The sequence below is a fragment of the Gossypium hirsutum genome, chromosome D02, assembly GCF_007990345.1.
Source record: "Gossypium hirsutum isolate 1008001.06 chromosome D02, Gossypium_hirsutum_v2.1, whole genome shotgun sequence".
Classification (NCBI taxonomy): domain Eukaryota; kingdom Viridiplantae; phylum Streptophyta; class Magnoliopsida; order Malvales; family Malvaceae; genus Gossypium; species Gossypium hirsutum.
Window position 1 is genome coordinate 904,811 of NC_053438.1, and position 25,514 is coordinate 930,324.

Below are 25,514 nucleotides of genomic sequence, written 5' to 3' on the forward strand. Positions count from 1 at the left end.
TGCTTAAGTTATGACTCACATTGAGGTTTTTGGCTCACTCTGTTTGTTTAATATTCAGGTAATCACTATAGGTTTTTAATTAGAAAATAAATTAATGACTTAAATTGCAATTAACCTGAGGTCAAAACAACAATTAGACCATTTAAAAAATGCAATAGTAGACGGTTGGATTAGCCATATCATTAACTTAATTAAATTAAGATTTAATTAACTTAAAACATGTTTAATTAAAACTAATTATATGTATATACATATTGGAGTTAGTGGGGGGGAAAATGAGAACATCTGCTTCTTCTTTCCCAAACACCGAAACTTAAGAAAGAAAAACCTAGGTTGGATCTTGAAGCTTTCAACCAAGAATTTGCAAGTGCAATTTAGGCATTTATTATAATTTTTATGTTTTTGAGATCATGGGAGCTTGATTTAGCTAGCCTATGTGCCAATTTGTAAAACCGTTAAAGTTTTAGGAAGTTTCCATTGTTGATTTCTTGAAGTTTTGAGTGTTAAATTGATAAATTTTAAGCTTAGATATGAAAAAGGACTACATTATAAAGCTTAATTAATAGTTTCGTACATTAGGGACTAAAATGAATAAATTTTAAAATTGAGAGTAGGAATAAGAAATAAGAGGTCTCTAATGGGTAATAGTGAAATTGAAATTCAATTTGGAGCCGTAAATTGAAAGTTAGATTAGTCTCGATTTTAGGGACTAAATTGAATAAATTGAAAAATTTTAATAATTGAATAATTTATTATAAATTGGTTGAATATTGGTAATTTTATATGTTTATGTTAATTCCTAGCTAACATCAACCCAGTTTCATCGAGAGGGAAAGGAGAATCCAAACCGTTGACGAGTAGCTCAAAATTTCCAATTTGTAATTCTGTGATTCAAGAACCTTTTATTTTCTACATATTCATATCATTCTTCATTATATGGAATTGGAGGTGAGTATCGATGATTATTTGAGCTAAAATGATGCAATCTAGATTAAATATCAAAGTAGGGACTAAATTGAATAGAATAGAGAATTTCATGACTTGCTTGATATATGCAATTGGTATGAAATTGAGCTGGAACACGTTAAATTACATATTAAATTGATTATTGTTTTCTAAAATTAGCATGTTAAAGCATAAATTGAATGGCATAATGAATTGGAATTTGGTTACCCTATTAGCTATTCAGACTATGTCGGATATAGTTGGCATGCCATAAGGATCGAGTATTGAGTAAAGCCACCATTTTCAGGCAATCTGAGTGGTAAACATTATGTATTGAGTCATCATTTTCGGGCAACCCAGGGTGACAAATTAATTGAGTTGAGAAAACCATTATTGTTGAGCAATCAGGGGTGATATTATATTTTGATATAGCGTCGTTGTTGTCGGGCAACCTGAGCTGACAGATCTGTGTATTCGTACCGAGTCTGTGTCTAGTTAATAGGGTTAATAATAAAAGAATTGATTAAATGATAATGAAATGAAATGTTGTTGCAATATGAATTGTGATATTATTCGATTGAGTCAAGAATGAGCCTTGGGGGCCGAATATGTATGAAAGAGCTATCAAGCTTGAAAATGATTTGAAGAGTTCAAGAGAATAGGAACTTATGAATTAAATGCTAATAAATTGAATGTTATATGAGAAAATAGTATAAAGAATCATTATGTTAAAATGAATATGAGCTTAGACATATGAAATGAATATAAATTTTCATGAGTTAGACTATGATTTGAATGTATGCATTACATGAATACTATTGAGAAATTTGCTCAGCATACGATTTATTTTTTCGTGTGCAAGTTAAATTCAGTTCAAGATTCTCAAGCATCAACTTTAGCATCCAAATGGTTAATGTCTTAGTTGAAATGGTATAATGTTAGTTATGCTAATGATCTTATTGATATTGGTGTGAATGTTTGAGTTAAATTGAATTGCATTAGGGATTTGTTTTATTGGAATGGAACATTTGCAAATTGAGAGTAGAGTCTATACATATATAACTATGTCTTGAAATGATGTTAAGGTAAAACATATGATAGTTGAATGTCATTTGGATATGGATAGTTTTTGACTGGAAGTGTTTGATGGTTAGAACATGATATTATGTGATTAGAAACTGTTATGACTTAATATGGAACTCAATAGGATTGTACGTTTGGCTAAAAATAAGGTAGAAGTTGGTTATGCATCGGTGTGTTTAAAACTATAGGTTTTGAGAAACTATAATTGCAAAAACAATATGTGACATCATGACGTCAACCATTTCTCGTCGTGACGAGGGTTGGACTCCAAGTTACAATGCGACTATGAACCCTGTCATCCCGACGAGGCCAAGCTAGTATGTCACATTGCGACAAGAAACTATCTCACATCGTGACATCAACCCTATAATTTGAATACTTTACAATTCAGTCCCAGTTTGATTTGGGATTAGCTTATGAGCTTTTGTAAGCTTGTATAATACCCAAAAATGTTTATTTATCATGTTGTTTACTTATAATGTTCATATTGAATGTTAAAATAGATTGAAATTGTGTCTATTTTTATCGTGGTTGCTTTGGCAACGAATGAGATACACTATAGTTCGAACTCGGTGATCGGGTCAAGTATAGAGTGTTACACCTACATAACTTTGCCTCGTTATGTAAAAATGCGATACTCTTAGTCACGTCATGTTATCACCTAAAAAGTTTTTTACAGAAAAATATAATTTTTAAATGATTATATAATATAATATTAAAGTACTACAACATCACATAGATCTAAACTGAAAAAATTTACCAAATTTCAAAACTAATGTGAAGAAAGAAATGAATGATTAAATAAAAAAAAGATAAACTTTTATCCAAAAACAAAAGCAACTGCAATTTCAACTTCGGAATTTTTTTCTTCCCTATGGCCCCAAGAAATTAGGTGATAGCGCCTGTTTTTTACTTCCACTTCGATTAATTATTTGCCAAATTAATGAGATATGTGTTTTAATTTCACAAGATTAAACATTATCATTTTTTGTAAAACATTATTTTAAAATTTTAAAAATAAATTTTTTAATTTCACTTATAAAATTAAAAACAAAACACCTTTAATATCTATATTATATATAAAGATTTTAATTAAATTTATGTCACTCATAATTGATTCTCAATTAAATTATTAAATTATCAATATATTTTCACCCCTTTAAATGCAAAGCTTGATGACTTTGTACCTGTGTTGGGTTGGTCTCTTGCCAAGCAGTGAACTCCACTATATTTCGAGCTATTATTAATACATACGTATGTGTAAAAAGAAGGACCCTTCTCCATATTCGAGAGCTCTGCATATGAGAGAGTTCCATCATGTGTTAGTGTGGCGTTATTGCTTGAAAACTCATTGCTCCCATGCAAGTAAATTTCTTTTAATTGGATTGCTTCATGTTTTGCTGTGTGAGTTTCAAAACAACACATTCTGGACACTATATTTAGAGTATTTGAGCACACCACACACAAATATCTTTATCTATTCACATATTAAAAGTACATGATATTATCGATACATAATAAAAACAAAAGTGCACACACACATTGGCTTCCATGAAAGAAGCACGGTTTTATTTAGTTTCCTACGTACACACCCTGCCTGACTCAGATCCTGTCGTGCCTTCCCAGTAGCAGTAGTTGCTCAAATGGAAGAGCTGAGTGATTCTTCTTTGGTTTGAAAGTTGAGACTAAGCATGTAAAGAATAAGCATAAGAGTGAAAACACATAGAAAGAGAGAGATCAAATTAATCGATAGTTAGAAATTGCTGCTGCCTAAAAATAAAACAAAATGTCTGTCGCTGCGCCAAGGATTATAGTGCTGAAATCCAAGGAGGAATATTTGGGCATTATCAATGGAAATGGAGTGGATGATGGGCATCTCAAAATTTCATCGGCAACACAAGCTACAAGATCATATGCAAAATTTGAGGTGGAGGAGGCGGCTTCTGGACATGGTTTGGTGCACATAAGGAGCTGCGGAAACAACTAATACTGGGAACGAGTCCAAAAGAATCCGATGGGGGGAAATTCAGACAGCCAATACTGGATTGCTGCCACTGCCAAAAAGCGGGAGGAAGACCAATCCAAGAGCTCCTGCACATTGTTCAAGTTTATCCCTGTGAACACTGCAGCAAATACTGTCCGAGTTATGCATGTCCAGTCGAAATGCCCTTTATACCTTGGTACTAACCGCTACCTGTTGGCGAACAACCACGTTTTCGACGGTAGTTCCAATGATATCTTCACAATCATCAACGGGGAGACGCTGCTTGGTTTGCCAAGGTATGTGGCATTCAAAGGAGATAATACTCATTATCTTTGTCTTCGTCACATGAAGGGTCGCCCATATTTGCAGTTTTCATCTAATGATATTACCGACCCAAATGTGACAATGGAGGTTTTCGTAAAAAATGACGGAATGCTCCTCATCAAGCCCGTTTCTTCCGATAATTATTGGAGGGACAGCATGGGTTGAATTTGGGTAGATTCCAACGACACCAGTGATCGAAACACTTGGTTCCGCCCCGTCAAAGTTAACGACAACACAATAGCTCTCCTCACCCTTCGCAACAATTACTTTTGTAAGCGCCTCACAGCCGATGGAAAGGATAATTGCCTTGATGCATGCATCCCCACCATTACCCAAGAAGCCCAACTGTTGGTGGAAGAGCCAGTCATGGAAAGGCAAATTCAGGGTGTCAAATATGACCTTGATAATCGGAGGATGCTTGAGGAGACTGTCATGGTTATGGGCGAGCATACCCACAAAAACAGTACCCCCCATTCACAGTTTTATGAAGTGAAATTTTCTCTTCAAAATACTGCCACTTGCACTTGGAAGGCTAATCTTTCACTCAAGCTAGGACTGAAAGCCACCTTAGGTGTCCAACTTCCATTATTGGTTGATGGGAAGACTGAACTATCAACGGAACTTCATGCAGGATACGAGTTTGGAAAGATCTATACCGATACCTCTAACATGGAATTCACCCACAAAGTTGAGGTGTCTCGCATGAGTAAGATGACCGCAAAACTGGTTTCAATACTTGGTAAGTACGATATTCCCTTCACCTACATGCAAAAGGACACTCTTTATAATGGGAAAACTGTCATATATGATGTGCAAGATGGCACTTACACCGGTTCTAATTTCTACAACACCAGATTCGAAATCAAAGAAGTGCCGCTCAGCTCTTGAATTTCAGAGCAACTATACAATATTTGCTACTACGAGGGCATCACAAAATTATAATTAGATGATAGTGCTTGTTTGTTTGTTGTCCGTGTGTGTACTAAATTAAATAGACTGTGCGTGTAGAATTCTGAGTTCGGTCAAATAGGTGTACTCTTTTTCCAGTTTTTGTATGTATACATATAAAGAGTGGTTTTTCAATGAGGCACCTTTAAAAATAATGTGTTTCCTTTGTGAAAGTCTATGTATGAGTGTGTGCATCTACTAAATTAAATAATGTTTGTATTTCCTTCATGCAGGCAGGTGTGTGTTCATCTACTAAATTAAATATTGAATGCGTAGTTTCTTTTAATTATATATACATTCAATCCTATGATAAATTTGTTATAGTTGCATAAAATTCTATGATAAATTGGTTATAATTGTTGTCGAACCTCCAATAATCAAACTCTTCTAACATTCTCGATAATTAAGATGGACACCATTGGTTACTTCCTTTATCGATAAATAATCCTACAAGAAATGGCTAAAATTCAATTTACCAATAGCATGAGACTCAATTCTTGTAACCAAATACACAAACAAGATTCATTGAGACAAAATCATATTATCCACATAATAATTAATTTCATACTAATTTCATCTTTGGATAAAAAACAAGCAAGGAGTGGAATACCACAAAGAGAAAGTGTACTTACTAAAAAAATGATGTGTAATGGGCACGTGCTTTCTTAAACTGCCCATAAAAATCATATTCTGACTTTTCTATGGAGAATATCTACCAATAACTTCCATGGAATGAATAATCAGTCCGAATACTAAAAACAACAATGCTTTCGAATAAGCATGGGTAATCAAATGAAATAAAGTGGCTCGATAAGTCCCCATACCTAGAGCTAACATCATATAACCCAGTTGGGACATTGTAGAATAGGCTAAATCCCTCTAAATATCTTTTTGAGCAAGGGATAAAGTAGACCCTAACAATACTATTTCTATACCTATCAAAGATTTTAGATTCATTATGTAAGATATAACTATAAAAAGAGGAAGAATGCGGAGTACAAGAAAAATTCACGCAGCTACCATAGTAGCAACTTGTATAAGAGGCGAAATAGGAGTAGACCCTTCCATGGCATCAAGTAACCATACATGAAGAGGAAACTGTGCAGATTTAGCAACTGCGCCGACAAATAATAAAGAGACACATAGATAACAAATAAAAAATGGATCTCATTATTATAAATAAAATTATTAAATATTTCGAACAAATCTTGAAATTCAGAACTTCTCATTATCCAATAAAAACATAAAAGTTCCTAATAATAAATCAAAATTGCCTATTCGATTAGTTACAAACACTTTTGCACAAGCGTTTGGCATAGCGGGTTGTATAATCCAAAATCCTATTAATAGATAAGAACACATTCCAACTAATTCCCAAAAAATATAGTTTTTTATCAAATTCGAACGACATACACAACCATGCTATTCGCCACAAGTATTAGAATCAATTGAACAATTAAATTCAAATTGATAAGACATATATATCAAGCTATCTAATATGAGTTCTATATTCAACAAACTTGAATATTTATAGTTAAAGCAAAATATATACAAATACCAAAGAATATTAAAAAATTAAAAATAATATAGAACCCACAAACTTAAAAAATCAAAGCATGGAAAATTGTTTGATTAACAAAAGAGTTTAGCAGCTCTTAAATTGAATTGAAGGACGTCTAGACCAATAAGTGATTCAGAGGCTTTTGCACTGGCAATAGCTGGGGTTAAACATTCGGATACATGTAAAGCATGATGGTGAGAGTGTTGAAGAGAATATTACCATAGTTGTTTTATTTCTGCTGCAATGTATTTAGTTAATGAAATTTTGCAGAGTTGCTTTTATTGGCTTTGGTAGAGTTTATTATATGCTACAAGTTTTTGTGGCTAAAATGGCTTGGATTCTCCATGGCCTTTTTCTGTAATTGTTAATGATTGAGAAAAAAAAAAGTAATTCAGAGGATGAAAACTCTTAATAATGATAGGTTGGTATTGGCTTGAGCTTTTAATTCAGAGGATGAAAACTCTTAATAATGATTGAGATTTTTTTTTTTGGTAAAATAAAATAGCTTTAAGCGACATTGCTAAGAAAACGATCAGTTCATTTTATAACCATTATAATCTGGTTGAACTAAATCCCGTACTGAATAAAATGGTTCTTCAAACACTTGGACCTCTGAAACTTGTAGCCGTAACTTTAGCCATATGGTCAGCAACTGCATTATGAGCTCTTGGAATATGGTGTAATTCCAACATCTTACTATCAATTGAACCTTATGTGATGGCTTAATGGTTAAAGGTGTTCACTACCTTAGGTGTGACTTGGGTTCAAGTTGCGCTAGTCGCGTTTGTTGTTCAGGCTTTACCCTATCATTATAATTCACCACAGAAAAAAAAAAACATCTACGTTTCAATGATAAAATTTGATCTAAAACAGGTTAGTCTCTTCTATTCAACATACCCACTCACTATTTTCACCCCTTTAAATGCAAAGCTTGATAACTTTGTACCTGTGTTAGTGTGGGTAGGTCTCTTGCCAAGCAGTGAACTCCACTATATTTCAAGCTATTATTAATACATACATATGTGTAAAAAGAAGGACCCTTCTCCATATGTGAGAGCTCCATCATGTGTTAGTGTGGCTTTATTGCTTGAAAACCCATTGCTTCCATGGAAGTAAATTAATTTCTTTTAATTGGGTTGCCTCGAAGTTCATATTCTGCTGTGTGAGTTTCAAAACAACACATTCTGGACACTATATTTAGAGTATTTGAGCACACCAAACACAAATATCTTTATTTATTCGCATATCAAAAGTAAATGATTTATCGATACATAATAAAAATAAAAGTGCTGTTGAAATTGGCCAACCATGCTGCTATTACATGTTTTGGTTGAAGTGCATGCAGCTTGATGACATGCTGCAGCACGTATACTTACTGTAATAGTAAGGTTTTCTTTTTAGTTTCTTTGTTGATTAAACTACTTGGAAATGAACAAGCTGATGACAGCTTGATATGTTTAGGTGTTGAATGACTAGTTTAGGTGGTTTGTTTGTGTACAAGCAATGTTTTTAAAGTTACTAGGCTACTTAGTGGTAGTAGGTAGTAATAACTGATGTAGTTGGCTATAAATGTATTGTTTTTCTTATTGAAAAATTAAGCATATCACTTGTGTAAAGCAGATTGCTTCCTTGCTGCACGTTTGTGAGCAAGTAAATTGTTTTTGTTTCTTCCTCCTTTGTTCTCTGTCTTGTTCTTTTTTTTTTGCTGCTGCCATTGTTCCAACAAATGGTATCAATAGCCTAAGTCTTAAGGGGCCATTGATTTTGCTTCCGTTGCTTGTTAAAAAGAAAGAAGCTGTCAAAACACAAGCAAGTCATTAAGGACTGCTTGTAGAGAAGACAGCATTGGCTCAAACTTATGAGACCCCCAAACAAGCTTGAATAAGCTGGAGGAGGAGTTTCAGTTTCAAGGAAAGGTGTGAGCTTTCCAAATGTGCAAGCTTAGCAAGATGTCAAAGCTGCAAGCTTAGCAAAGTGCGAGCCTGTTGAAGACACCTGTTGAAGACAATGTGCAAAGATGTGAGTCTGTCAAAGGTGTGAGCTCAGCAACATGTGGAAGCTCAATGCGTGTTGTATAGTTGCAAGCCTGTTGAAGACAGTAAGCAAAGTGTGAGCCTGTCGAATTGCAAGCCAAAATGGCAGAATGAAGGCAAGCAAACTATACTCACGAACTATTTGTGCAAGAAGAAGCAAGATTGTAGTGAACAAAGAAACAAGGTAAGATGTGTAGTCAACCAAGGCTGTGAAGGAGGAGAAGACTCCATTTGGTGAACAAATCTTTGGCACAAAAGACTGGGATAGTCAAGTGTGTAAGTCAGATTTGTTTGTGAATGAAGCCAAGGTTGAAAATGAATTGGTCAGCTTGAAACAAAACATCTAAGGGCTGTCAAGTTCAAAAAACTTGATGAATGATTGGTATTTGCAGCATGGAGTCCAAGGAGGAGTGTTGAAATTGGCCAACCATGCTGCTGTTACAGTGCATGCAGCTTGATGACATGCTGCAGCATGTATACTTGCTGTAACAGCAAGGTTTTCTTTTTAGTTTCTTTGTTGATTAAACTACTTGGAAATGAACAAGCTGATGACAGCTTGATATGTTTAGGTGTTGAATGACTAGTTTAGGTGGTTTGTTTGTGTACAAGCAATGTTTTTAAAGTTACTAGGCTACTTAGTGGTAGTAGGTAGTAATAACTGATGTAGTTGGCTATAAATGTATTGTTTTTCTTATTGAAAAATTAAGCATATCACTTGTGTAAAGCAGATTGCTTCCTTGCTGCACGTTTGTGAGCAAGTAAATTGTTTTTGTTTCTTCCTCCTTTGTTCTCTGTCTTGTTCTTTTTTTTTTTTTTGCTGCTGCCATTGTTCCAACAAATGGTATCAATAGCCTAAGTCTTAAGGGGCCATTGATTTTGCTTCCGTTGCTTGTTAAAAAGAAAGAAGCTGTCAAAACACAAGCAAGTCATTAAGGACTGCTTGTAGAGAAGACAGCATTGGCTCAAACTTATGAGACCCCCAAACAAGCTTGAATAAGCTGGAGGAGGAGTTTCAGTTTCAAGGAAAGGTGTGAGCTTTCCAAATGTGCAAGCTTAGCAAGATGTCAAAGCTGCAAGCTTAGCAAAGTGCGAGCCTGTTGAAGACACCTGTTGAAGACAATGTGCAAAGATGTGAGTCTGTCAAAGGTGTGAGCTCAGCAACATGTGGAAGCTCAATGCGTGTTGTATAGTTGCAAGCCTGTTGAAGACAGTAAGCAAAGTGTGAGCCTGTCGAATTGCAAGCCAAAATGGCAGAATGAAGGCAAGCAAACTATACTCACGAACTATTTGTGCAAGAAGAAGCAAGATTGTAGTGAACAAAGAAACAAGGTAAGATGTGTAGTCAACCAAGGCTGTGAAGGAGGAGAAGACTCCATTTGGTGAACAAATCTTTGGCACAAAAGACTGGGATAGTCAAGTGTGTAAGTCAGATTTGTTTGTGAATGAAGCCAAGGTTGAAAATGAATTGGTCAGCTTGAAACAAAACATCTAAGGGCTGTCAAGTTCAAAAAACTTGATGAATGATTGGTATTTGCAGCATGGAGTCCAAGGAGGAGTGTTGAAATTGGCCAACCATGCTGCTGTTACAGTGCATGCAGCTTGATGACATGCTGCAGCATGTATACTTGCTGTAACAGCAAGGTTTTCTTTTTAGTTTCTTTGTTGATTAAACTACTTGGAAATGAACAAGCTGATGACAGCTTGATATGTTTAGGTGTTGAATGACTAGTTTAGGTGGTTTGTTTGTGTACAAGCAATGTTTTTAAAGTTACTAGGCTACTTAGTGGTAGTAGGTAGTAATAACTGATGTAGTTGGCTATAAATGTATTGTTTTTCTTATTGAAAAATTAAGCATATCACTTGTGTAAAGCAGATTGCTTCCTTGCTGCACGTTTGTGAGCAAGTAAATTGTTTTTGTTTCTTCCTCCTTTGTTCTCTGTCTTGTTCTTTTTTTTTTTTTGCTGCTGCCATTGTTCCAACAAGTGCACCCACACATTGGCTTCCATGAAAGAAGCACAGTTTTATTTAGTTTCGTACATACACACATCCTGCCTGACTAAGATCCTGTCGTGCCTTCCCCGTAGCAGTAGTTGCTTAAACAGAAGAGCTGAGTGATTCTTCTTTGGTTTGAAAGTTGAGACTATAGTAATTAGAACCAGTGTAAGTGCCGCCTTGCACTTCAGATATGACAATGTTGCCATTATAAAGAGTGTCCTTCTGCATGTACGTGAACGGAACATCACATGTACCATTTATTGCAGTCAGATTCACCGTCACCTTAGTCATCGGAGGCACAACAACTTTGTGTAGAACATCCATCATAGAAGTCACTGTCTTGGTATCTTCCCACTCAAATCCTGTCTGAATTTCGCCAGATAACTCAATGCTCCCCTCAAAAATTTTTGGAAGGCCGAATTTCATGGTAGCTTTTGCCCCTACCTTTAGTGATACATTAGCCTTCCAAGTACGAGTGTGGGTGTCTGTGTAAGAAAGTTTCAGCTCTAAAGATTCGGATTTCCGGGTATAGTTACTAGCAGAATTCATCGCAATCACAAGTTTGCTTTCGTCGTAGATCCTGCAATTATCAAGATCATACTTGATATTATAAAATTTCCTTTCCAAAACAGGCACTTCCACTCGAAGCTGGACTTCCTTTGTAATAGAGGAGACATCTGCGTTAAGGCAATTAGTCTTTCCCTCCTTACTGAGGCTCTTGCAGAAGTTATTGTTGCCCAAATTGCGAAGAGCTATTGTCTGGTCGTTAACTTTGAAGGCTCGAAACAAGGTGTCCTTGTTGTTGCTGGTAGTGTCATCAGAATCCGCCCAAATCCAATTCGGACTCCGCCGCCAAAACTTATTGGAACCAGCAGGCTTGATGCGAATGCTTCCATCATTATTCATGAAAACCTCCATGGTCACACCCGCATCACCAATATCACCAGATGAAAATTGCAAATACGGATGACCCCCGATCTGACGAAGACAAAGATACTGGCCATTGTTTCCTTTGAATGCCACATGCCTTGGCAAAAACACGAGCGATTCCCAATCAATGATTGTGAACATATCACGGGAATACTCATCGAGATGTTCGGACGTGAAGAGGTTGGGAGTTTCACGTATTACCCATAAATGTTTTCTCGATTGCACATGCACAATTTGGACATCAGTTGCTGCATCATCTACAGAGATAAGCTTGAACAATGTGCACGACTTCTTGGATCGGTCTTCCTCCGGCTTCCTGGCGGTCGCGGTGATTCTGGTTTCATCAGAAACCAAATATTTGTTGTTCTGACTGCTCCTTATGTGCACTAAGCCATCTATGCCACCGCGTTGAGCAATCTCAACCTCAAATTTTGCATATGGGCTCGCAACCCGAGTTTCAGAAAATTTGAGATACCCATCTTTATAATCTCCCTTTTCATGGTCAAAGCCCAAGTATTTGTTATTCTGATGGGATTTGAGTACGATAAACCTTGGCGACGAAAATGGCTTATTCGCAAGCAACTCCCAGTCGATGACTGTGAAGAGATCACAGGAGTTACCATCGAAAACTCTGTAGTTTGCCAACACACAGTTATTAAACGTTGGAGAATCTACCCACCATAAGCATAAATAGCAACCTGATTGCACATGCATAATTCGGATCTTATTTGTTGCAGTGTCCACCGGGATAAGTTTGAACAACGTGCACGACTCCTCGGACCGGCCTTCTTCCGGCTTGTCGGCTGCTGCAGAAATCCAATACTGCTCTTTTGAGTTTCCAGTGATGGAAACATTTTTGACTCGTTTGCAGTATTTTTTGTTGTGGCAGCTCTTTATGTGCACCAACCCATCTTCCCCACTGCATTTGGCCCTTTCCACCTCAAATTTTGTGTATGGACTGAAAGCCAAAGTTTCCGAAAATTTGATATACCCATTACAATCGTAACTCTCATACATATAGCTCAAATATTTGTTCCTCGCCTCACATTTGATCACCATAAACCTTGGCGACGCAAATGGCTTCGCAAGCAACTCCCAGTCGATGACTGTGAAGAGATCACAGGAATTACCATCGAAAACTTTGTAGTTTGCCAACACACATTTATTAAACGTTGGAGAATCTACCCACCATAAACATAAATAGCAACCTGATTGCACATGCATAAGTCGGATCTTATTTGTTGCAGTGTCCACTGGGATAAGCTTGAACAACGTGCACGACTCCTCGGATCGGCCTTCCTCCGGCTTGTCGGCGGCTGCAGAAATCCAATACTGCTCTTTTGAGTTTCCAGTGATGGAAACATTTTTGACTCGTTTGCAGTATTTGTTGTTGTGGCAGCTCTTTATGTGCACCAACCCATCTTCCCCACTGCATTTGGCCCTTTCCACCTCAAATTTTGTGTGTGGACTGCAAGCCAAAGTTTCCGAAAATCTGAGATACCCATGACAATTGGAACTCTCATGCATATAGCTCAAATATTTGTTCCTCGCCTCACATTTGAGCACCATAAACCTTGGCCATGCAATTGCCATTTTCACTACCCCTCTCTCTTTCTCTCTTTTTTAATCTAAACTTGAACGGATAGATGAGTCTCTACCAATTAGCTTCTATTTCGTTTCTTTCTTGCTTATGCTTACCACAACCTCCTAGACTTCACAATTTATAACTAAAATTTGGTTTCTATAAATCACATTCTTTCCCGCATGTTCAAGCAAAGTACCGAAGGAGAGACCAATAAGACAATGCAATCCATAAACATTACATCTTTTCAAAGTAAAAGCTATAAAGTAACAGTGAATTCTGGCATAGCAAAGTAATCAAGTAAAAACAAATAAAATAAATTTTTGATCCCTAAACTTTGCAACTAGGTCTACTTTGATTCTTAAATTTAGATTTTGTCAAGATTTGATGATGTGTCTTGTGCTATTGGAATAAGTCTAGGTTGGACAAATTGAGAACTATTGATATAACAGTCCGAACAAAGGGGTTGAACGAATTAACTCAAAAACTACTTAAAATTGGTTACAATCGAAAACCAAGATAAAAATCAACTATTGAACAAGTTGAACCAATTTAGTATTTTTTTATTTTTTTAAAAGTTTATAAATTTTTAATTAATTAATTATTGTTGGTCTAGCAATTGAATCGATCGGAATGATTGAATCAGGAATTATTAGTTTGACCTGTTCAACCATCAATTATTAAAATACTAAATGTGAATTCTATGACATAACAATGTAGAATGCAATCCATAAACATTACATCTATGTTATTGTGCGTTGATTGAGATAATGCTGCTGATTTTGCATATCTTCAACTTCAAGTAAAGAAAAATTATTATTTAATATTTTAATAGTGGTTTTTTAAATTTTACAAGTGAAATTTAAAAAAATTTATCATGCCTTTTATTTATTTTTTAGTTTTTAAAATATTATTTTAGAATAAATAATAATTTGGCAAATAATTAAATCCAAGTGGAAGCCAAAAATTGGAAAGGCTGTATCACATTATTTTCAGGAACCACAGGGAAAAAGAAAATTCAAAGTTGAAACAGTGCATTCCACGTGGGGTTTCTCCATCAATCAATGACTCGCTATTGCTTTTACTTTGGGATAAACTAACTTTTAATCTTTGAATTTGATTTTTTTAAAATTTAGTCCTTAACTTTTTTGGTTTACTTTAGTTTTAGAATTTGATAATTTTTTTTAGTTTTAGGTAATGTGATGACATGATAATATGATATTGTACTATATTATCACTTAAAAAATATATTTTTCTTTTCGTTTTAGGAATTTTTATATGTTTTTGTAGCATTTTTTTTAGTCTTGTTTATACAAGTAACTTTAGTTTTACAAGTGATTTTATGGATGGTTTTGTTGTCGTCCTCTCTAGTTTGGTGAATGCTCCAATCCTTTTTCGATTTTTACCCGCCGCTTTAGATCATCCGTGGTTGATTTCTTTATCGCATTAAGTGTTTGCAATCACTCTATATATGTCGCGCTTGAATTGTGATAAAGCCAATTATCAATGGGTCGGGTCATGATACTGAGGCTAAAGTTTTTGTTGTGTTGTTTGAGCTTATCCTTCACTATTTATGAGGAGTATTTGTTACTTTTTTCTCTTAATTATATGATTCCTTTCATTAATTAATAAATTTACCTTTAAATATATATATTTCTATAAAAATTAGATAATAACATCACAACATTTTAGAATACAAAATCAGGGATCAAATTTGTGAAATTCTAGTATTAATGTAGACAAAAAAAAATCAGAGACTAGGTTGAGATATTATTTAATTTGCAGGCAGGTAATTTGTGGGAGTCAAAGTAGAAACAGTGAGTATTCCGCTTGAGTGATCAATGACGATTTGGATTAGTTCTCAATTATTTAGAGTTCAAACTTGTGTAAAAATAATGCTTTAATCATGTTTTTAGAATTAAATCGATAGTTGACTAGGTTAAATTATCGGCTCATTTAATATGTTTGGATTTTCGATTCATTATCACTTTTTACAAAAGAAAAGTCAAAATGGAAACAGTGAGTATTCCGCGTGAGTGATCAATGATGCGCTTTTCCTACTGCTTTTGCTTTTCCTGAGTGATCATCTTGCTGCTTTCACTGACTTTCCTACCATATTTCTCTTCTGCTGTACCCAAACTCTGTTCAATCTCACCTTCTTTCATGGCTTCTTCTGTTTTTGATACCGACACCGCCTTGAGATTATTTGGTAGAAAATTCTTTTCGGAAAAACCAAGACTAGAGAAACCGAATGATACAAAAGTATTTTCGACTATATCTATTTAAGGGTTAAAAAACATTGTTATAATCAAAATCAAATAGAAAAAGGATAATTCTATACGAATTTAACTTGTGTGGTATGTCCATATTGCGAGGACTCAACCCTCGGTCCTTCACCTTCTCAATCCTCGAGGATTCGGATCAAACAAGTCTCGGAATCTACATCTATATAATTGAAAGACTTGCCTAAAAAATGAACTGAGAGTTAGGCAACTAATTAATTTGATATTGAGAGAATACGTTTAGAAGAGTGTTATTTTTTAAGTAAACCCTATTGTTGTGGTTTTATTTTTTATGATCACAAGGAGTGTTTCCAGTGGTGAGAATATTGTATTTTCAAAGTGCAAGGGTGAGGGAAACAATCGCGATCTGTGTGATTGAGTAAGTTCATTTTGTAATTATTGAAGAGAATGCATATTTCTCACTGACCTAGGGGCTCTGCAGATGTAGGGAAATTAAACTGTATAATTATCTTTTTTCTGCTTTCTCATTTAGTGCATAGAGAAATGCCTACAAACTTAAACATCAATTTATTTGTGTAGTTATTGCTCTTAGCAACATCCTTTTTGCTTTTAGAATTTGAACTAAAATAACAAATTCCATAAACATGGAGGACTAAATTTATTGTATTTTTTAGTTTAAGATCAAATCGATAAAATATGTAAACATTAGAGTTAAATTTATTATTAGATCAATAAATAAAAAGCCCACGTCAGCACTTCCTTCAAATTTCAAACAATTGTTAACATTTGGTGACCAAAAAAATTTATTTTAAATAGTTTAGTGACCAAAATAGAACGCGAGCACTACTTTAGTGACCATTTTTATACTTTACCCTAAAATATATAATAAAACTCTAACCTAAAGTATTCAAATTATCAAGTCTATTTACAATCTATACTAATCTAAACTAATATTAAGTATTTGATAGAATTGTTGTCACTCATTAATCGAGTCTCAACTCAGTTGTGAAATTACCAAAAGTCCCTTATTTTTATAAAGTAATAAATACTAAATTAAAATATGATACAAATTCTTGTACTCTTTGTATATTTGAAATAAAAAAAATTGAAGTTTTAATGGACCTAAATTTAATAAAATAAATTTAATAAAATAATTCTAGTAGTGTTCACAATTAAACCTAAATTTTGAAATCTAAAAGGTAAAAAGTCCAAATTCCTTACGATAAAGTAGAGGGACTAAATTCTAAATAAATTCTAAATATAAAAAGAGTACGACTTAGAGTATATTTTAACCTAAATATTATATTAAGGGTGTTTTTATTCTTTTTATATTTTATATATATATACTAAATAATACATGCAATTAATAGGATTTGAATTTTTTAAATGTCATGATTACAATATGTTGACTTTACCATTTCTATCATAACCTCATTTAATTCTTATATTTTTTTAATAAATTTATTATATAATAATTCTACTCATATCGTGAGTGTACTATAATTTAGTTTATTAAAAAATACTAATAAATTAGTGACTTAAATAAAAAAACTTTTAAATAGTTTAATAACCATTTTGTAACTTTTTAAAATTGGCTAACCAAAAAATAAAGTTACTAATAGTTCAATGACCTTGGGTATAATTTACCCTTAAAATTTTTAAAAAGAAAAAAAATTCTAATGGAATTGGAGCTGAGTATGGATGATTATTTGAGCTAAAATAATATCAAAGTAGGGAGTAAATTGAATATAATAGAGAATTTCATGACTTGCTTGATATATGCAATTGGTCTGAAATTTAGTTGGAACATGTTGAATTACATATTAAATTGATTATTGTTTTTTGAAATTAGCATGTTAAATCATAAATTGAATGGCATAATGAATTGGAATTTGGTTACCCTATTAGCTGTTCAGACTATGTCGGACATAGTTGGCATGCCATAAGGATAGAGTATTGAGTAAAGCCACCATTTTCGGGCAACCCGGGGTGACAAATTAATTGAGTTGAGAAAACCATTATTGTTGAGCAATCAGGGGTGATATTATATTTTGATATAGTGTCGTCGTTGTCAGGCAACCTGAGGTGACAGATCCTTATATCCGTACCGAGTCTGTGTTTAGCTAATAGGGTTAATAATAAAAGAATTGATTAAATGATAATGAAATGGAATGTTGTTGCAAAATGAATGTTATATGAGAAAATAGTATAAAGAATCATTATGTTAAAATGAATATGAGCTTAGACATATAAAATGAATATAAATTTTCATGAGTTTGACTATGATTTGAATGTATAGCATTGCATGAATTTATTTATATTGATTTGAACTGTAGAATTACCATTGAGAAATTTGCTTAGCGTACAATTTATTTTTCCGTATGCGAGTTAAATTCAGTTCAAGATTCTTAAGCATCAACTTTAGCATCCAAATGGTTAATATCTTAGTTGAAATGGTATAATAATGTTAGATATGCTAATGATCTTATTGATATTGGTGTGAAATTGAATTGCATTAGGGATTTGTTTTATTGGAATGGAACATTTGCAAATTGAGAGTAGAGTCTATACATATATAATTATGTCTTGAAATGATGTTAAGGTAATACATACGATAGTTGAATGTCATTTGGATATATGGATAGTTTTGGACCGGAAGTATTTGATGGTTAGAACGTGATATTATGTGATTAGAAAGTGTTATGACTTAATATGGAACTCACTAGGATTGTCCATTTGGCTAAAAATAAGGTAGAAGTTGGTTACGCATTGGTGTATTTAAAACTATAGGTTTTGAGAAACTATAATTGCAAAAATCGTATGTGACGTCATGACGTCAACCATTTCTCGTCGTGACGAGGGTTGGACTCCAAGCTACAATGTGACTATGAACCCCGTCATCCCGACGAGGCCAAGTTAGTATGTCACATTGCGACAAGAAACTATCTCACGTCGTGACATCAACTCTATAATTTGAATTCTTTACAATTCAGTACTGGTTTGATCTCGGATTAGCTTATGAATTTTTGTAAGCTTGTATAATACCCGGACATGTTTATTTATCATGTTGTTTACTTATAATGTTCATATTGAATGTTAAAATGGATTGAAATTGTGTCTATTTTTATCGTATTTGCTTTGGCAACGAATGAGATACACTATAGTTCGAACTCGATGATCGGGTCAAGTATAGAGTGTTACACCTACATAACTTTGCCTTGTTATGTAAAAATACGATACTCTTAGTCACGTCATGTTATCACCTAAAATTTTTTTTACAGAAAAATATAATTTTTAAATGATTATATAATATAATATTAAAGTACTACAACATCACATAGATCTAAACTGAAAAAATTTACCAAATTTCAAAACTAATGTGAAGAAAGAAATGAATGATTAAAAAAAAAAGATAAACTTTTATCCAAAAACAAAAGCAACAGCAATTTCAACTTTGGAATTTTTTTCTTCCCTATGGCCCCAAGAAATTAGGTGATAGCGCCTGTTTTTTACTTCCACTTTGATTAATTATTTGCCAAATTAATGAGGTATGTGTTTTAATTTCACAAGATTAAACATTATCATTTTTTGTAAAACATTATTTTAAAATTTTAAAAATAAATGTTTTAATTTCACTTATAAAATTAAAAACAAAACACCTTTAATATCTATATTATATATAAAGATTTTAATTAAATTTATGTCACTTATAATTGATTCTCAATTAAATTATTAAAATATCAATATATTTTTATTTTAATAAAATATAAATAGTAATTGAAGGTTATTTTTATCCTTTGAACATAATAAAATTTGAAATCAACCCATCAAATCAATTCAGCCAATATAGTAGGTGTGTCATGAGTCATATTTTAATGTTAAATAATAAGTTAGTTTTTAAAGAAAAAAAAAAGACTAGGCTCGTGGCACGACTTCTATTACGTTTCTCTTTTCTGCAAAAAGATTCTCCCACTTTCGATATTCTATTTTATAAATATAACGATGGTAGGATATTAAAGTCATTTTTTAATTAAAAAAAGTTTTTTTTAAGCTTTTTATTTCAAGTCGCATTTGTTGTTTAGGCTTTATTCTATTATTATAATTCACTAAAAAAAATTTTTATTACTATAAGCTGCTTCACCAGCCACAATCGTCTCCACCAAAAGACCTCTCTAGATACACTTTTTAAGAACCATGCACCATATTTCAAGCCCCTCATCTCAATCACTAACAGCTCTCCACTCTATAAGAGTGAACCGCTCCAAACCTCCACCATCTTCTCTATTTTGTTGAAATTTTATATCAATAATTGATCAAAATTACTTGCGTTCACATGATAAAATTTGATCTAAAACAGGTTAGTCTCTTCTATTCAACATACCTACTCACTATTTTCACCCCTTTAAATGCAAAGCTTGATGACTTTGTACCTGTGTTGGGTTGGTCTCTTGCCAAGCAGTGAACGCCACTATATTTCGAGCTATTATTAATATATACGTATGTGTAAAAAGGACCCTTCTCCATATTCGAGAGCTCTGCATATGAGAGTGCTCCATCATGTGTTAGTGTGGCTTTATTGCTTGAAAACTCATTGCTCCCATGGAAGTAAATTTCTTTTAATTGGATTGCCTTGAAGTTCATATTTTGCTGTGTGAGTTTCAAAACAACACATTCTGGACACTATATTTAGAGTATTTGAGCACACCACATACAAATATCTTTATCTGTTCACATATAAAAACTACATGATATTATCGATACATAATAAAAACAAAAGTGCACACACACATTGGCTTCCATAAAAGCAGCACGGTCTTATTTAGTTTCCTACGTACACACCCTGCCTGACTCAGATCCTGTCGTGCCTTCCCAGTAGCAGTAGTTGCTCAAATGGAAGAGCTGAGTGATTCTTCTGTGGTTTGAAAGTTGAGACTGTAGTAATTAGAACCAGTGTAAGTGCCGCCTTGCACTTCAGATATGACAATGTTGCCATTATAAAGAGAGTCCTTTTGCATGTACGTGAACGGAACATCACATGTACCATTTATTGCAGTCAGATTCACTGTCACCTTAGTCATCGGAGGCAAAACAACCTTGTATAGAACATCTATCACAGAGGTCACTGTCTTGGTATCTTCCCACTCAAATCCTGTCTGAATTTCGCCAGATAACTCGATGCGCCCCTTAATAATTTTTGGATATTGTTCGAAGTTCATGGTAGCTTTTGCCCCTACCTTTAGTGATACATTAGCCTTCCAAGTACGAATGTGGGTGTCTGTGTAAGAAAGTTTCAGGTCTAAAGATTCGGATTTCCGGGTATAGTTACTAGCAGAATTCATCGCAATCACAAGTTTGCTTTCGTCGTAGATCCTGCAATTATCAAGATCATACTTGATATTATAAATTTTCCTTTCCAAAACAGGCACTTCCACTCGAAGCCTGACGTCCTTTGTAATAGAGGAGACATTTGCGTTAAGGCAATTAGTCTTTCCCTCCTTACTGAGGCTCTTGCAGAAGTTATTGTTGCCCAAATTGCGAAGAGCTATTGTCTGGTCGTTAACTTTGAAGGCTCGAAACAAGGTGTCCTTGATGTTGCTGGTAGTGTCATCAGAATCCGCCCAAATCCAATTCAGACTCCGCCGCCAAAACTTATTGGAACAAGCAGGCTTGATGCGAATGCTTCTATCATTATTCATGAAAACCTCCATGGTCACACCCGCATCACCAATATCACCAGATGAAAATTGCAAATACGGATGACCCTCGATCTGACGAAGACAAAGATACTGGCCATTGTTTCCTTTGAATGCCACATGCCTTGGCAAAAACACGAGCGATTCCCAATCAATGATTGTGAACATATTCTCTTCGAGATGTTCGGACGTCAAGAGGTTGGAAGTTTCACGTTTTACCCATAAATATTTTCTCGATTGCACATGCAAAATTTGGACTTCATTAGCTGCATCATCTACAGAGATAAGCTTGAACAATGTGCATGAATTCTTGGATCGGTCTTCCTCCGGCTTCTTGGCTGTCGCGGTGATTCTGGTTTCATCGGAAACCAAATATTTGTTGTTCTGACTGCTCCTTATGTGCACTAAGCCATCTATGCCCCCACGTTGAGCAATCTCAACCTCAAATTTTGCATATGGGCTCGCAACCCGAGTTTCAGAAAATTTGAGATACCCATCTTTATAATCTCCCTTTTCATGGTCAAAGCCCAAGTATTTGTTATTCTGATGGGATTTGAGCACGATAAACCTTGGCGACGCAAATGGCTTATTCGCAAGCAACTCCCAGTCGATGACTGTGAAGAGATCACAGGAATTATCATCGAAAACTTCGTAGTTTGCCAACACACAGTTATTAAACGTTGGAGGATCTACCCACCATAAGCATAAATAGCATCCTGATTGCACATGCATAATTCGGATCTTATTTGTTGCAGTGTCTACCGGGATAAGTTTGAACAACGTGCACGACTTCTTGGATCGGACTTCCACCGGCTTGTCGGCTGCTGCAGAAATCCAATACTGCTCTTTTGAGTTTCCAGTGATGGAAACATTTTTGACTCGTTTGCAGTATTGGTTGTTGTGGCAGCTCTTTATGTGCACCAACCCATCTTCCCCATTGGCCCTTTCCACCTCAAATTTTGCGTATGGACTGAAAGCCAAAGTTTCCGAAAATTTGAGATACCCATTACAATCGCAACTCTCACGCATATAGCTCAAATATTTGTTCCTTGCCTCACATTTGAGCACCATAAACCTTGGCGACGCAAATGGCTTATTCGCAAGCAACTCCCAGTCGATGACTGTGAAGAGATCGCAGGAATTATCACCATCGAAAACTTTGTCGTTTGCCAACACATAGTTATTAAACTTTGGAGGATCTACCCAGCATAAGCATAAGTAGCAACCTGATTGCACATGCATAATTCGGATCTTATTTGTTGCAGTGTCCAGTATTTGTTGTTGTGGCAGCTCTTTATGTGCACGAACCCATCTTCCCCACTGCATTTGGCCCTCTCCACCTCAAATTTTGTGTATGGACTGCCAGCCAAAGTTTCCGAAAATCTGAAATACCCATTACAATCGCAACTCTCATGCATATAGCTCAAATATTTGTTCTTCGCCTCACATTTGAGCACCATAAACGTTGGCCATGCAATTGCCATTTTCACTACCCCTCTCTCTTTCTCTCTTTTTTAATCTAAACTTGAACGGATAGATGAGTCTCTACCAATTAGCTTCTATTTCGTTTCTTTCTTGCTTATGCCTACTGTCATACCCAATTTTTAGCCCGGGCCAAAAACCATAAATGAAGCCCAAATTACAGACTCAAATCTAATTACATCAGACCCACTAAGCCCAAATATTACAAACCCAATACCTAGTCCACTAACCCAAACCCTAGCCCAACTACAATGTGGCCCTAAACAAAACACAACATAGCAGAAACCTTAAGCAGTGGCAGCAAACTGGCGCCGCAGCAACCGCCCCAACGTCGCCTCCGCACGTCGTGCACGTAGCCTTGCATGCACTTCGAGCACATACACCTCCTCTTCCATGGCCTCCATACCTGCGGAAAAAACGGATTCAAACGGCAGTAGATGCAACAAGTAACGGAATAGATAGTTTTTTATTTTCTTTTGTACATCTCGGCTATAAAAACCGAAGAATACATTTGGTAAAATGGGGGGTATTGTAAAAAAAACGATTGGAAAAATACAAAAAGGCAGAGAAATTGAAGAAAACAGAGGTGGTTTTTCCGATTTCTTTTCTTTTTCTTTTTTTGGTTTACCTTTGTTCTTCTCTTTGCAAAATCAAAAACAAATAAAAGGGATATATGCTTACCTTCGCTAAGCACCAATGAATCTCTCTTTTTCTCTGTGTAAAACGTAGTCGAATGGGCGGAGGTCGGCATAGAATGCAAAAACTGGTGGCGGCGTCCTGTCCTCTGTGATTTTGAATGGAAATATTTAGGTTTAGGGTTTTTTTTAGATTTAAAATGTTTTAAAAAACGGTGCCGTTTGGATAGGGGCAGATCCGCGCGTCGACCCGACCCGCAAGCAGGGTCCGCTCGTTCTTGCCCTAAATGGGAAATTTTCGCGGTTGGGCCTCCCTTTTTGCGATGCGTTTTAATTAAACTCGTTGCTCCTCTGTTAATTTGGCCCGAATATTTTACCTTTGTGGCATTTTAATCCTTGTTGCTGCACAGCGTTTTTGAGAGCTGGAAGTATTTCCAAATTAACCCTCCATGTTATTCTGGCATCGCATATTGGCCCTTATTTGGTTTTATTTATGTTTGTTCCCTAGTAATTCTGTTTTAGTTGCAATTTAATCCCTTTTGTATTTGTGCTTTTTACTAATTAATTTAGTATTATTATTATTATTTATTAATCCTATTATTATTTGTACTATTACTTTTATTTTATTTTTATTATTTCTTCTTATCAATTTATTTCAAATTCATGTGCATAGCTTTATCCTACTATGTATTATTTTTTTATATATATATTACTATTATATGTCGTTATTTAATTTTATAATATATTTTTCCTATTTCTTTAATACATTAGCCCCAAATATTATATATATTTAATGATTTTAATTTTATATCATATTTTTTTATTCATTTAAAGATATTTCTACATTTTAATAGATTTATATAATAATATTCTTTTACGGTACCATACTTTGTATATATACACGATTGATATTAAATTATTCTCGCTATAAATTATGGATTTCATTTATGTTTTATTTTCATATATAATTTTCTTAAAAAATATTTTATTATATTTTACTTATTTTAATATATTTTGCTTACATCACTTTTTTTTTACATATATTATTGTATATTATTATTAAGTCTACCATTTTTCTTAATATATATATTTTACATATATCACTTATTTTGATTTTCTTCTTACATAATGTTTATTTTAAAGTTTGATTATATTATTATTTCATGTAGGGTTTATTTCTTTTAAAAATTAGCTTTTAATTTATTGCTTTTTGATTGCCAATATGATGCAAGATGGTTGTTCTTACATTGTCGGTTTATATTATTTGATGATTTATCATTTATTAGCATTAACTGTAGCTTACGAATTATCATTCTGGATTATATGCTACCATTCAATCACATTGCATTTGTTTAGAAAAATATCAAAATCGTTTTGTCTATAAGTTTTCAAAATACTCGGAATCCAAGATTCACGAAAGGATTGTGCCCTAACTTACTGGGCTTCAATTTTCCTCGTTGAATTTAGGTAAACGAGTACCCTTTTTCAATTCAAACATAAGAATTTCAAACCAAAGTTTATCTCGGGAATTTGAAATGTTAGATCCTATGTAACACCCCTTACCAGAGACCGTTGCCAGAGTCGAGCACAAGGCATTACCTAGCTTATCTTACTAATTCGAAGCATAAAAACTTGTTTTGAAAATTAATTTCACTATTTATAGCAATCTGTCCAATCGCGCAGTAGTTACTAAATTGATTATAACTCGAGATACGAGACTCGAAATTTAATTTCGTAAATTTTCCCTAAAACTAGACTCATATATCTTCCTACCATAAAATTTTTAGAAGTTTTGGTTCAGCCAATTAGTACAGTTTATTAGTTAAATTCTCCCCTGTTTCACCACTTAACTGTCCTGACCTCTTGCCACTAAAAATAAGTTTCTCACTCTATGATTTTTATATGAAGTTATTACTTGTTTCTACAGAATATAGACTCATTAAGGAATCTAAGCATGTAAAATACAACTCAAAACTATTTTTTTAAAATTTTTAATGATTTTCTAAACTCAGAACAGGGGACTCCAAAAATAGTTCTGACCCTGTCTCACCAAAATACACATATCTCAAAATATTA

At 34.3% G+C, this 25,514-nt stretch overlaps 2 protein-coding genes across 2 annotated transcripts; one reads left to right on the forward strand and one right to left on the reverse strand.

Annotated features, from left to right (window-relative positions):
* Window positions 1–4,042: 4,042 nt before the first annotated feature.
* Window positions 4,043–5,224, forward strand: LOC107960603 (uncharacterized). Its single transcript, XM_016896923.1, has 2 exons — window positions 4,043–4,298; window positions 4,512–5,224. Exons 1-2 carry the CDS (start codon window positions 4,043–4,045, stop codon window positions 5,222–5,224), a joined length of 969 nt encoding a protein of 322 aa, XP_016752412.1.
* A 5,397-nt stretch (window positions 5,225–10,621) lies between these two features.
* Window positions 10,622–23,943, reverse strand: LOC107903067 (uncharacterized). The gene is made up of 3 exons (XM_041087945.1): window positions 23,485–23,943; window positions 22,871–23,209; window positions 10,622–13,461 (listed from the first exon to the last, which is right to left on the reverse strand). Exon 3 carries the CDS (start codon window positions 13,394–13,396, stop codon window positions 10,973–10,975), a length of 2,424 nt encoding a protein of 807 aa, XP_040943879.1. The 5' UTR covers window positions 13,397–13,461; window positions 22,871–23,209; window positions 23,485–23,943; the 3' UTR covers window positions 10,622–10,972.
* Window positions 23,944–25,514: the final 1,571 nt, after the last annotated feature.

Coding starts and splice junctions, on each gene's coding strand:
- LOC107903067 (XM_041087945.1), bottom strand. CDS start 13,396: ATGGCAATTGCATGGCCAAGGTTTATGGTGCTCAAATGTGAGGCGAGG.
- LOC107960603 (XM_016896923.1), top strand. CDS start 4,043: ATGGGGGGAAATTCAGACAGCCAATACTGGATTGCTGCCACTGCCAAA. Junction 4,299..4,511: donor CAACGGGGAGACGCTGCTTG/GTTTGCCAAGGT, acceptor GAATTTGGGTAG/ATTCCAACGACACCAGTGAT.